This window comes from Propithecus coquereli, unplaced genomic scaffold (assembly GCF_000956105.1).
Source record: "Propithecus coquereli isolate 6110/MARCELLA unplaced genomic scaffold, Pcoq_1.0 Scaffold72, whole genome shotgun sequence".
Taxonomy (NCBI): Eukaryota; Metazoa; Chordata; class Mammalia; order Primates; family Indriidae; genus Propithecus; species Propithecus coquereli.
The window spans coordinates 5,297,632-5,311,633 of record NW_012153285.1 but is presented as its reverse complement, the minus strand read 5'-3'; the positions used below and the strand labels follow the sequence as shown (position 1 = coordinate 5,311,633).

The window sequence follows — 14,002 nt, the reverse complement described above, 5'->3', positions numbered from 1 at the left end:
AGCAGATTGCCCTCCCCAGTGTGGGTGGGCCTCATCCAATCCATCAATGGCCTGCACAGAACAAAAAGGCTGAGTAAGAGAGGATTTACTCTGTGTGATGCCTTCCGACTTGAAGTTGGACTGAAACCTGTACCATTCGCTCTCCTGTTCTTAGGCCTTTGAACTCACACTGTAACTGTACCATTATCTCTCCTGGGTCTCCAGCCTGCTGACTGCAGATCTTGGGACTTCCCAACCTCAATAACTGTGTGAGCCAACTCCTTATGGTAAATCACTTTGAACACACACACACCCCTCCTATTGGTTCTGTTTCTCTGGAGAACCCTGACTAATACAGATGCCCAGAGAGGCTAAATGATTTCTCTGTACCACTCAACTAGCAATTACTGGAGCTGGGATTCAAACACAAGTTTGCTGACTGCCAGTCTGGTCATTTTTGTTGCTTTATAGCACAACACTCTCCCTGGTTTCTTAACCATACTCCCAAACTTGCTAATTCTATCATTGAGCTTGCTTTCAAATGTTCAACTCCAAAAGAAGTTAATTACCAAATTAGACTGAGAAGGGGAGTCTGAGGATCTTGGTTCGTCCTTTCACTTTTTAGCCCAGTGAGTTCCATCTGTTAGATCATTTAAATAAACATGTCTAAGAGGTAGGGGTTGCCACTGAACCACATGTTCAATTTTTCATCTACATTTTGTTAAAGCAACATGAATGCCACTGATTCTAAAAAATACAAATGAGCAGATGATAAATTGCTAAAGTTCTCTGTGTTGCAGGGGAGGCATTAACATTTAGAGATCTTATTTAGAAAATGGTTTGCCAAAATTATGGCAATAGAGATAAAGTGACAGTAAAGGGCACAGGCTCTGGAGCCAACCTGGACTCGATCCCACTCTACTACTTACTGTGCAACCTGGAGCAAGCCCCTCCGAGCCCGGCTTTCCTCATCGGTCGAATGATGATAATGAGAGTAACTGCCTCGTACAGGTGTTGTGAGGATTACACGAGATAATGCAAGTAATGTGCTTAGTACAATATCTAGCACATACATAATAAGCATGCAATAAATGTTAGCTACTCTGGCAGGCATGGCTAGCTACCTGCAAATAACTCACCCTTTCTTTCAAATTAATGAAATCCCCATTTTTTAGCTGGTTAGCAATGACCTGCCTAGTTAAAAGACTGTAATTCCCAGACCTCCTTGTAGCCTACTGGGACCATGTTCTAAGTTCTGGCCAATGAAATGTATGTGAAAGTGTTGTGTGGGGACTTTTAGGAAGTTTCTTTAAAAGATAAAGGGTCTGCCCTCCTTTCCTTTCTCCATTCTGTTGCCAGGAATGCAAATGTAATGGCTGGAGCTCTAGCAACTACTTTGAACTCTAAGGACAAAGGTTGTAATCTTTGAATAGTGGATGAGAAGGAACTTGAGTCTTGAATGACTTTATGTAACCTCCGTACCAACCCTGGGCTGCCAATCTTTGGACTTCTTTTATGTGAGAGAGAATATAAATATCTACTTTGTTTATGCCATTATTTTGAGTACTTCTGTTACTCAAGGCCAAACTAATCTTAACTGCTCTAGCTGTCATTTGTGGTGGTCTAAGAATCCAAATGGAGGCTCAAAACCATTTTGAGGCCTTGTTTCTGCAAATAAAGGCAAGATTGGGCAAAAATATAGAAAAGGAGCTGCATGCTTTCAAAGTCTTTCCTCCCCTTTCAGAAGCCATTCTGACACCACCATCCTTTCTCTTGCTCAGAAGTCCAGGGTTTCATGCCTTATCCACAAAACCTGTACTCTGTCGTATACATCTATCATATCATCATATGATGTCATATCTACATCATCCACACAGACTAGGCTGATGAAACCTAGTTCACTCTAAGGTATAAGTGACCATAGGCATCCCTCGTGGGCATATGTATTTTATTTGAGACAAAGCCTTCTGAGAGAATGTTTGGAATAATCAAGAGTCGTTATAGGAGTAATATTTTGGGATAAGGAAGTCCACACATAAAGCTATCACCCACCATTAAAGTTGACTGTAATTTAAAATAAAATACCCCACGGTATACGCCAGTTAATATACTTCTCAGCTGTTCACCTTCAACTTCCAAGGAGTTTCAAGGATTGAGAGCAAGTGAGTAGTGAATATTTGTCGGAAAAGATAATTAAATAACATCCTCAATTCCCCGAGGCAACATATTTTATACCTGTTAGTTTAGCGATCATTATTACATCATTGGCTGTATAAAATTCTATGCACAATGCAACTGGAAGTTATTTATTTATGACCAAAACACCAATCAGTGGTTGAATAAGGAAGCTAAACCACACTCCTTCAACTCTTGGTCCACCGTTCAAATATGCCTCACTTTTACTCTTTCCTAATGTAAACTGAATATGTATAATGGATAGATTTTATCTGAACAAGACAGAATTAGTGTATTTAAATATAAAGTACAAGAGAGGCCAGACAGCACCTCCTTTTGGGGAAGGGGGGCAGAGAGAGAGAGAGAGAGAGAGAGAGAGAGAGAGAGAGAGAGAGGGAGAGAGAGAGAATTTGTGTGCGTGTATGTGTGAAATTCTCTCCCCATGGAACATGACCTTTGACATTGGTTGAGCATGCTCTCTGGTTAAAGTAGCTCAAAGCGATCTACAGATGATATAATTAAAACCTCATTGCCTGTCTCCTCTATCCCTAATTCCTCGACTGATTCTGAGAGGTTATATGACTCTGACAGGGTCACTCAAACTCTGGTGCGCTTTTGTAGAACTTGGTTCCTTCAGGCTTTCAGAAAGGCTGATATAGATAACATTTTTGAGGCGGTATCAGCTTACTTGGTTGAACTCCATAGAGTCAGCTAAATGTCTAAGTTCAACTGATAGGCTGGATCTAGGAGAAATTTCATCATATGTATTAATATCATACACATCCCTCACTGAGATACAATTTCATGACATTCTATTGACTTTCTAGTATTTAGTGATCAAGTTTATCTTTTCCACTGTTGCTTTGACGAGTACTACTAGTTTCAGACCATAATCAACAGGGTCTTGTCCACGATGCTGTGACAACCAGAAGATCTATTTTTTAAAGTATTAGGGACTGATTTATATTCCTAGGTAAAACAATGCCCAAGCAAAGGGAAGTACAAGGAAAGTACCACAAAGTCCCCATCTTAAAATAGTTCAATGAAAGATAACATAGAATTTCTGCTTGTTCTCCTTTGGAAGTCTCAGAGGCAAAAGGCTCATTTAACTTTTAAATGACAGGGCTTCTAGAAATAATTGATACCTTAAGTTATCAGAAATTAACAAATCACATAAAATGTGGGCTAGTAAGGGCCTTTACCACCTAAAACTCAACTTCATTAGGTATCTCATATGTGGATATAACCTTATAAGGCTCTTGCAGGTTGCATGGGGAGTTAAATGTTTCTGAAGGAGGCATTAACACAGAGAAACCATCAATTCAATTCATATGTACAGATGTTGTAAATGTGCTCGGTAAAAATACAGATTTATCACACATATACAAAACAATAGAAAGTTCATTTTATAAAGATATCTTTCATTTCATAAACATTTAATTTATAGGTTTCTTTAATCAGCAAGTATCAATGGAGCATTAAAAATTTAATTCACAAAATTGTATATTAAACACATGGCTTTTTAGGAACAAATGGAATTAGTAAACCAAGAAACATATTTCACTAATACATTTCAGGTTTAGTTTGCCTGTAAAGAAAAAGTCAAATAATCTTGTACAATGAAAATGCAAATATCTATCATTAGTAGAAATTAATATTACTCAGTTCTCATTATGTTATTTTATTCTCTTTTAAAATAAAAACTCCTCAAACACCCTCAAAAGAAATTTATATTTAATAATATGATCATTACACATAAAAAAATATTTACACGGGCATATTACTAATTCCAACTTATAACATTATTTGTTTTAGTTTTTTTTAAATAAAGTATTAACAGTTTTACATTATTTAATTTCTTATGATTGCATGCAGTACCCTAAATAAAATGTAAGTTAAAAAAAAAAAGCAATTTATTGCAAGGAAGGAAACACAGATACCCTCAAAGTAATTTTAATATGTCATTAACCAAACAATTAATTGAACTAAAATGGGGGGGAAAAATTAAAGTACCAGAATAAAGCAATTCTAAATTGCTCAAATTCCAGAATGGAAATGATTTTAAATAAAATATTCTGGAATAGAATATATGTACAGATCACATATAATCCAAACAGTTAAAAACATGTCTTACTGAGATATCTATACTTTAGTTTCTTAAAGTGAGCCAATTGCATATATATGTGTGTGTGCATATATACACACACACATATAATTTATTTGAATATAGTCTCTCTAAATTGGGTGGGAATTCATAGAAATATAGCAGCATACATCTATCCACTTGGTCCCATATTTCAACCAGATGAATATCCATTGACACTCTGGCTTGGAATGAGTTCTAAAATGAGCAGTGTTTCTACAAACTAGGTTCTAAACCAAGAATTCTTACAAAAGAATAAAGATTATGTGCTTACCGTATAAAGCTCATTAAGAACCTTCATTAAATCCTCATGAAGTTGGAATGCAATCTCTTTGCTCTGTAATTAAGAAAAAATTAAAGAAGAATATTTAAAAGCATTAATAGAAACTTGTTTCTAAATTATTTGCACTGACTGAAAATAGAAAAATGTACATAACACAATAGAAAGCCAACAGGGCCCTGATGTAATAAACACCTTTAGCTGAATGGCCCTTTCTAAACCCTGGACAGTACGGATGGTCCCCATGGGCTGGAAAGAAGAACACAAGTGGACAGCCTTGGGGGAAGAGCTCCCCCACCATCTAAATCAGACTTTACCAAAACAAGAGAGAAAGTAAGCAGGGTGAAGCATCGTGCTTGCTTACAAGTTGATGAATTCGAGCATCCAGTCTCCTACCTTGTTTTTGTCACAAAAGAATTTTGTAGTGCGATTCCCAAAAAGCTAACTTAGAAGCCATAGGGTAAAATAACTCTCCCTGTTCAAAATAATGATGTAATTGACTACGATTTTAATTTTAAGAAAGCACTTTCAAAGCAGTAAGATGGTAAGTCCACTTAAGGTCCACATAACTTTGCATTTATTTATTTTTTTATTAAGACAAAAGAGCAGAGAGTTTCATTCTTCCACCCAGTTGGTAAAAGACAGCATTAAAAATACTCTTCCTCAGGCTAATTCTGAGAGTTTAATAGAGGAGTATTTGAATATCGTTTTCAGCAAAATCCGTAAGCTATTTTAAAGAAAATCATATATCTAAATGACTTACTACTTTATTTTTTGAGCTCATTATGTAATCAGCTACAGAGAATGAAAAAAAATGTGTAGCATGGCTTAACTGACAATCCGAACAATTTAACCACATACACTGGTTCCTGTACGTGTCTCCCACTGGACTGTCAGATGGAGGGTAAGGGCCTTATCTTTACCAGCTCTACAATCCCTCAGTGTCCAAGGGGGCACCTAGGATGCAGAATTCAGGGAGGCTCTCAATCTCACCCTAGTCTTGGCCCAAGTGCATGTATAAACATGATGCCATTAGGTCAGGCCTCAAACAAAGACCAAATATGACGAAGACTCATGGAAGAGAAAATAGTTTAAGAAGATGAAATTAGAGTAGTACCTGAACTCTGAGAAATTCAAATTCATTATCAGCATTTGTCTCCGGATTTTCTTGGAGTATTGAAGAGAGTGCTACTGTTTATCAAGCTCTAACAGCTTCTAAAATTCCAAATTGGAGTTAGGGATTTTATGTCTTGCTGTGTCCCCGATATGTGGGTTAAGAACCACTCAAGAGTGAAAGGAAAGTCACAAGTGAGTAAATGAAGCCAACTGAAACTCATTTTATTTTCCCCAAGTCTTGGTTATTGTGAATGTATACATTACACTACAAATCTCCTATGACTTCAGCGTGGTGTTATTTTAATATCAGCTTTCATTCAAGGATCGAGCCATCAATTTAGAACTTTCTAATGGGATCAAAGGCCACCAAGTAACTCTGCTCAGCTACCCACAGTTCAGGTAGCAAGTCCAAAAAGAAAATATTTCTTGGCTAAGACTTCAGAACAATAACAAAATCAAATCCCTCAGGTTCAATTAGCCTCAACCCAAGAAAATATTCCAGGGTCAGATTGAAGATTTTGGTTTGGTATTATAAGGATCCTCCAAGCTACCCTAGGCCAAATATCTCAGAATAAGTAAGACAATTCTTTGTATGTTCCATATTTTATACGACTTCAGGTAATGAGGTAAAAGAAATCTGGCATCACAGACAGACTGTGCTCTGCCAAGCATACATTTAGATTTTTCTTTCACCTTTCCCCAGAGGCCCTGAAATACAAAAGGTTTGCATGGGAGGTGGTATAATATTATGCTTAAAAGCAAGGGCTATGGAGTCAGAATGCCTGGTCTGAAGGCTCAAAGACTTTGGATCACCCTGTGCCTCAGTTTCTGATCTGTAAAATAAATACAGTTACTGTGCCTACCTCACAGGCTTGTTATGAATGTTAATGAGATGATACATACATAGCAATTAGAATGGTGCCTAACACACAATGAATACTCCATAATTGTCATAATTATTTAATTCTTTCCCAGACACTGTGTGCAATGGCAATTCCCTTGAGAGAAAAGGCCATGTCACATTTTCCTTTCTTTTGGTCTCTTACGGCATTTATTCCATTGACTTCCATGCAGGAGGGGCCTGGTTGACTTATGTCCCTCCCCACTGCCCTGGCCTTTAGGTTCCTTCAGGTGACCTCTGACTCTGAAGAACCCCTAGTAATTATGCTCCAGCCCTTGGGCTTTTCTTACATCCATACTCCCTTGTTGTGCGCGTATAATAACTTACCTTCCCATGTTCCATTTTCTTAGGGGTCATACTACTAGTGGTATCAAAGGGATTAATGAAACATCCATTAGGAAATGAAGAATTCCTTAAGTCAACAAAATAAGATACATACAGCTGATGAAAGAGGCCCATGAGGAGCCGAGCTCCAGTGGGGATTTTAGATTTTGTGAAAAATTGGTGTGGAATTCCTTTCAGTAGGTAGACCCTTGGCTACCCTCATGACACAGCACCAACATTTCTGCTTATTTGTTCACTTTGAATTAGTCCAAACCCTCCATGGTCTAGTAAATAACCTAGAAATTAACCATTTTCTTCCTACCACTACTCCTGTAGTCTGCAAAGGACTAACCTTCGCAACCTGCGAAGGTTGAGAAAGAACTGGACTGTGCTCTGAAAAGCACTAGTTCCTGTGACTAACGTGTGAAATGTGAATTCACACATCCGTGTATTTACAGATACTTGGGCAGGACACAACATCAGGTCCTAGTCTGCATGCTGGACACGTGGACCCTGTCCTCATGGCACGGGAACAGTGAAAGGATCACCTCACGTCACCCTCACCCCCACTTTAAATTCGTCTCCAGTTTATTAATCATTTCTTCTAAAGACTACTCTGGACCCCCAAAGAAACAACCTCTAAACCAAAGCACACCTGCTGTGTGGCACAGTTAGCATATAGCACACTAGATTGATGAACTGAATTCTTGCAATTCGAAAGTATCTAGATTGTCAAAAGTCCATCAAAATTCAGTAGGCTAAATATGCCTCTGGATTCTATTTCATTAAAAATTTGAAAATAGAGCAAACCTTGACCTTTGAATAAGAATTACTACGTAAGAAAAATGATACCAATATTAAGGAAAGCAATCAATGTTCCTTCTGTACAAGGAAAAAAAAACTTTGTGAAATGATATATGTTTGAAATAAAGTATTTTCTGTGTTATTTGAGATTAGCTGATTAAGATTACTTTTATACAGGGAAGGAAAGGAGAATCCTCTCAATTGCTTCAGGTATGTAGCTAAAAAAAAGAAGAGGTTCCTCCCTCATTAATATGAGCCGATGTAAGTTCAAATGACGGTAAAACTCCAATATATTTCATTAGAATTCTGAAATTTTCACCCAAGGGGAAGGAAAATGGTTAGAACTTCAATTCAGTTAACATTTATTGAAATGTCTCCCGCGTATAAACCCAGAGTTGAATTCCAAGCCTATTTCCAATTGTTTACTATTTGTCACGTTGACGTTTCAGATACCTAAAACATAAGTCCAAAATTAACAGTCCCTAAGTTTTTATCTTTTTTCATTATGAAAACGAATTAAGTATATTGCAGAATATTGAAAAATAGAGAATAGGACAAAAATCACCACCATTACGATCTGATATTTTTCCTTCAAGTTTATTTAAATGTAGGCCTGAGTTGTAATCATTCTATTTTAATAATAAAGTACATTTTGCTAGTCTTTTTTTAGTTACCATAAATTTTCTATGTACTTATATAATTTTCAGAACCACCACAATTGAATTAATAATAACTACCAGTAAATGTACATTAACTATTCTTCTATTACAATTTCCAATGTTTCTACTATTTTCTACCAGTCAATCATTTATTTATTTATTCATTCAATTTCACCAGTATGTTTTAAGCATTCTAAAATCGAACTGCTGTATTCAAACTACCTTGTCACAGTTCTGTGTACAAGTCAAAGAATTTTGTGAGGCCTCAGTTCTCTTGTTGGCAAAAAGTAGATGCTAATAATCTATGTCAAAAGGTTTTATTGGGATGGTCCTTATGAAACACTTAACACAAAACATGATCATTATACATATCACATTTCTTTCTCTCCCCATAAACAGAGTTTCTTTGAGAGCAGGGACCGCATCCCAATAATCACCTTTGTATTCCCAGGGCCTGCCTCGGTGTTTGGCACACTATAGGTGCTAGATACACGTCTGGCGAATGAATGTGGCCCAGAGCTGAGTAAGGCCTGGTTTCTGCCCTCCAGAGTTCACAGTCTCACAGAGGAACCAGACATGCCAAAACAACTTTCTATAGGGAGTGCTGTGGCAAGTGCTACACTGGGTGGGCCCTGGCCAGGATCTTTGTTCCCAGAGGCCTGCAGGCTTGCTCCCTGGAACCTCCCAGAAAAGAGAGAGAGAAAGAACAAAGAGCATAATTAATACAACCGCATATAAATATATTGAGCAATTGATCAAGTGATCTTTGGTGTGTTTGGATTAAATGACCAATTCAGAGGGCCTCTGGCCTCTCACAGAGGTATTTTTAAAGTAAATCTATTGTGATGACCAGTCAAGGAATCCTGGCCTTATGCTGAGTCAGAGTGGGAGTAGGAGAGAAAGAGGAAAAACAGATTAAATATTTAACGAGAGGGTTTCAAATGATTTTAGTGTCTCACGCTCAGTCGGTTTTGGATATAAATTCTGGTTAAAGGGGTCAGGCCATACTTCCAAAGTGTATGTGCTTTTAAGTTTCCAAAGCTCATGTTCATATGTCTTTATAATAACACATTCCCTTAATTCACATACACTCTGAAGACAGAAGCAACTAACTACCTCTTCTAAAATGTCTAATGGAAAAAGTTGAGCTGGGCTTAAAGGCCCAAACCAAGTCTCTGGATTATATTTAGTGTTTCCACACATTCCCCTTCTGTCAAGGGACGTGGTTTTGTACTTATTGATATCACAACTAAATATCAGAGCACGGAATTAACCTCATTATCCACTTTATCCCAAGGAGGAAAAAAATGAATATTCTTTTAGATAAAGCTCCATGCCACTAATTAGAAGGAATCATGGATACTGGGGAACCAGTGCCGCATTTCAAAGCAAGACAAAGTTTAATCATAAAGAGAACTATCCGGGGCATTTCCTAGAATACTTACTAATGTAATTGCTGGGCACATGTGGCATTCCACAGCCAGGCGAAAAAGGTCTACTGTTGCTGTGTTCAGCCAGTGAGCAGACCATTTGAAAGGCGCAAATCACTCATTACCTCCCAGACAAGAACAGTACTTGAACAGACTGATTAAGTAACTCAAGACTGAAATTTAAAATCATACATGACACTAAGTAGATGAAAAAGTGTCTTCATTTTCATTTCTTTAACTCTTCAAGAAACACATGCAAGAGTTATTTCTCTACTTAAAAGGCTGATAAATTGAAAATACCTTTCCAATGTCACCAAATGAATAACCAGTTAAGGATAAACTCTCAATTAAATCAACATCAGAATGAATAATAAAACTCTGGTTCAGAGTGTAATATAATTAACTAAAAAATACCAGAAATATATTTCCCAACTCTTTTTTAATAGGCTGAACTTTACAAAAATGTAACAATTCAGCTTTATAAACAGTATCTTGCTAATAAAATAATAATATAATCTTCTTCAATACATGAACCTGAGTCTACTAATTTACCAGCAAAGCCAATGGCTTTCTCTCTTGTGACAGCCATGATTGTGCAGAGAACCAAAGCTACACTGTTCCTCAGTGGGACCAAAAGCTGACATTTACAGCACAGGTAGCTGAGGTTATGAGTACATTCTGTGGTAAAGCAAATTAGACCACATTGTATAGGAACTCCATGACCTTAATCTTAATAGTACTGTGGTAAGAAAAATCCAGGGACTATTTACAATAATAAATCAATAATCAGTAAGTAGGAGATTTGCTTATTTATAAGTCATCCATTGAATTAGAAAGCAAAGGCAGAGAATCTTTGAGATATTGATGTAAGTTCATTCATTCATATAGTCACTCATGCATTCACTCACTCATTCTACCAGTTTTCACTGAGAGCCTTCTATGTGCCTAGGATAGAAAAACGGCCTCTCAGTCCAGGAGAGAGACAGAGAGGTAAACAAAACAATTTCAATCCCATCTGACTTATGCTTATTCAAACAATTTAAACGAAGAAAATCTCTTTATTGATGTAACTCCTGAACTAAATCCCTAATTTTCTAATAAACGAATTAGTCTTTAAGAATTTAATCTAAATCAGAAAATTCCTTTAAAGATTGATATTTAACCTAATAGCACCATTTTGGAACTACAGCTGGTTAATCAGTCTACCAATGGATGCAAGTAAAGGTACCCTATGGAACAAAAAAAGAAAAGGAAATTCCTACGGAGTAAGTGTCCTTTTCACCAAAAAACTTGGTTCACTGACTACAACTAGAGACATTTTAAAAATGCTTGTGGCTAGTGGGCAATTGCACATGGAATGACAGCCTATTTGGGGGTAAAAAAATCCCCCGAAACCTTTAAAATAGTTCCAGGGTCAGACCATTTAAATATCTTTAACTTCTCTGAGCTGTCTCCTCATCTGTAAAATACGGAAGATAACAGTATATACTCCACAGGGTTGTTATAAGGATTGAATGAGATTCCCATGGTTATGTGCTTAATAAAGTGCCTGGTTCATGTTAAGCTTCCACAAATGTTAGTTCTTACTGTCCTTATGATGCTATTACCAACGCAGCATCATATTCTTGTTTTATCTCATGAAGTCACTTTCTTTCTAAATGCTAATGCAACAGTCTATTCATATCAACTTTCAAATCAGAATGTCTTAGTCAACTCAACATAATTTAAGACTTACTTTTTAGAATACTTAACAGTAGTACCATACTGTTATGGTACTATATGAAGGAGGATAAAGTCCATTCCAGAGAGTATTGCATAGCTACAACAAAGCAGAACTCTAATTCTGAGAGCCCTTGCTGACTTCAGACTGCAATAACTGTTAGAAGGTCTTTCCTAGGATAAAGTAATCCTGTTTCCACTTAAGTTCCGCCAATTGGTCTTAACTCCTATAGCCTTACAGAGTAGGTGCGCCAGTGTCATCTTCTATGTGACAGATCTTCACATTGAAATCAGCTTTTATGTCCCAGCTAAGATTCACTTTGTCTGTACTAAATATTTTCAGCGTCTTTCACTGTTTCTCATATGACGCAGTTTAAAGAAATCAGAGTGAATTCTCCTTGCCTCACAGATAATTGTTCATTGTGTTGCAGCTAATGGTAATAAGTATACACTTTTTTTTTCTGTTCTTCAAGGGGTGGAGGCTAAGATCTTGGGAGGATTAGGAAGCAAAAACACACACCTCTCAGTGACTTGCAGTCACTTGCAATTGCCCTGTTTCGTGAGTCAGTCCAAACCCATGTCTGCATAGTTAATGCAAACCCAAGAATCTTGGAAGCAGGGCTAGATTCTTTTTCTTTTTCCAATAAGCCAAAGAACCATCAGCTAAAGAACTAGAAGCTTTAAGAAAATCTGATTAGTATGGACTGAATAGCAATATTCTGGATTTAAATTACTGACAGGGCCTTTATGAAACAGCAAAAACAACAAAAATCCATTCAATTCATTCCTAATGTACATGGGTGAGAACTCTGTGAAGACCATGTCATTACAAGTATGGAAATATGCTCTGGCTATAATTCACATGATAGGTAAAAACTACCACCCAGATAACTAATGCAACAACTTCCTCAGAAGTTCCCCAAGAAAAGTTTCTTCTCATTCCAATTTATTCATCACAATGCTTTCAAGAAACAAAGCTGATTATGTCGTATCCCTGCTTAGATGACACATACAGTTTCCTCAAACTGAGATTCAAAATTCTTGCCCACCTCCAACAATCTTTCTAGACCTCAGATAGCTATTAGCCCACTATTTAGCCTTCACCATGTTACAAGCTACACTCCTAACACGAGCCAGCTGTGTAAGAGATGTGAGCTTTCGGTCTAGGCAAAGAAGTGTGCTAACACATCTTTACAACACACTACTGTTAAGGAGCGGGTAGGTGGGGCCACCAAGAGTCCCATCCACCATCTATCTTCCCCTGGCATCATTTCCTAGATAAGCGCTAGGCTGGATCAGAAACCCAGGACCTTGTCCTTGCTGGGTTCTCTGTATAGAACAATGTACCTTTTCCAATTCCTCTGTAAAACCCCACCAAGTTTAAGAGCTTCTGTCACATTCTCTATGTGACAGAAGAGGGTGACATTCTCCTAGGCAGACTATCTTACTCAATCCTCTGTGCCTTCATGGTCTTAGGTCCTATTTTTGTGAGAGCAGTTACCAATTTGCAATGTAATTTTTATGTCTACATGGCCTTCCTTTACTAGATTCTAAGATCCTGTGGGGTACCAACTGGAGATTTGTGTCTTACTTTTGTGACCCTAGCACCTGCCATTGTGCCTATCACATCAATAAAGGTTAGTTGAATGAATAATGAAAGAGAATGTCTATTCTATTTTGGAAAAGAAAGCTAATTTCAGTAAAGTTATATTTCAGAAAAAAATGAAAAGGGAAGGGAAGCAAAAGTTACAATGGATTTCTCATGACTGTTCACTACAATGATTAGACCTTGTTGAATAATAAAAGTTGATTATTGTAGTAGACCCCTGTGATCTCCATTTTTTGAGCTAAAGAGATAAAAATTTTATGGACATGTTTATTCAAACCAGTGCATTAGCTAATTATAGTTCTATATGTTTATTTGGAAGTATTAAAGTTTAAAAACTAAAAATGGTACAAGTATTTATTTACTATTAATTATGAAACATTACTGTTTTTTCACAACCTAAACAGTCGTATCTCCAGTGTCAAAATGTTTTATTTTTATAGGTTTCCAGGTCGATCCGACAAAGTATTTAATTGGTAAAATTTCTTCTTGTTTTATTTAACTCCTTCAATAATGAGAAAATATTTTTTTCCTTTGAGAATTAAAAGGTACAGAAATAAATCTGACAGCAATATTCAGTATCTGTTTTGCAAACGTGTATTTTTGGGCTGCTATAATCCAAGGTATTACAAATTCGAATATTTGCTATATGTGCAATCTCCCCCAATATGGCATTTCTTGCAGCTGCTGGAAATCTTTTAGAATCCTACCATGTGGAATTAAACATAGTCTTCAACTGGTAAGAAATCTTGGCTAGCAACCAGAATATTGTTCTTAGGTTGCTTTAGAATTTGTTGATCTCAACTGCAGATACCTCGACATATGGTAGGAATGTTCTCTCCCCATCAGTTCCTTTCTGAAGGCAG

The 14,002-nt window shown here is 37.0% G+C and overlaps 1 protein-coding gene across 2 annotated transcripts in view; it reads right to left on the bottom strand.

The window, feature by feature from the left end:
* The window catches only part of SRGAP1 (SLIT-ROBO Rho GTPase activating protein 1), a 279,045-nt gene that overhangs the window by 90,970 nt on the left and 174,073 nt on the right, over positions 1-14,002 (bottom strand). For both annotated transcript variants that reach the window (XM_012661554.1, XM_012661555.1), the window contains one exon: positions 4,572-4,634. In XM_012661554.1, coding sequence (XP_012517008.1) covers positions 4,572-4,634 — 63 coding nt within the window. The remainder of the gene's footprint in view (positions 1-4,571; positions 4,635-14,002) is intronic.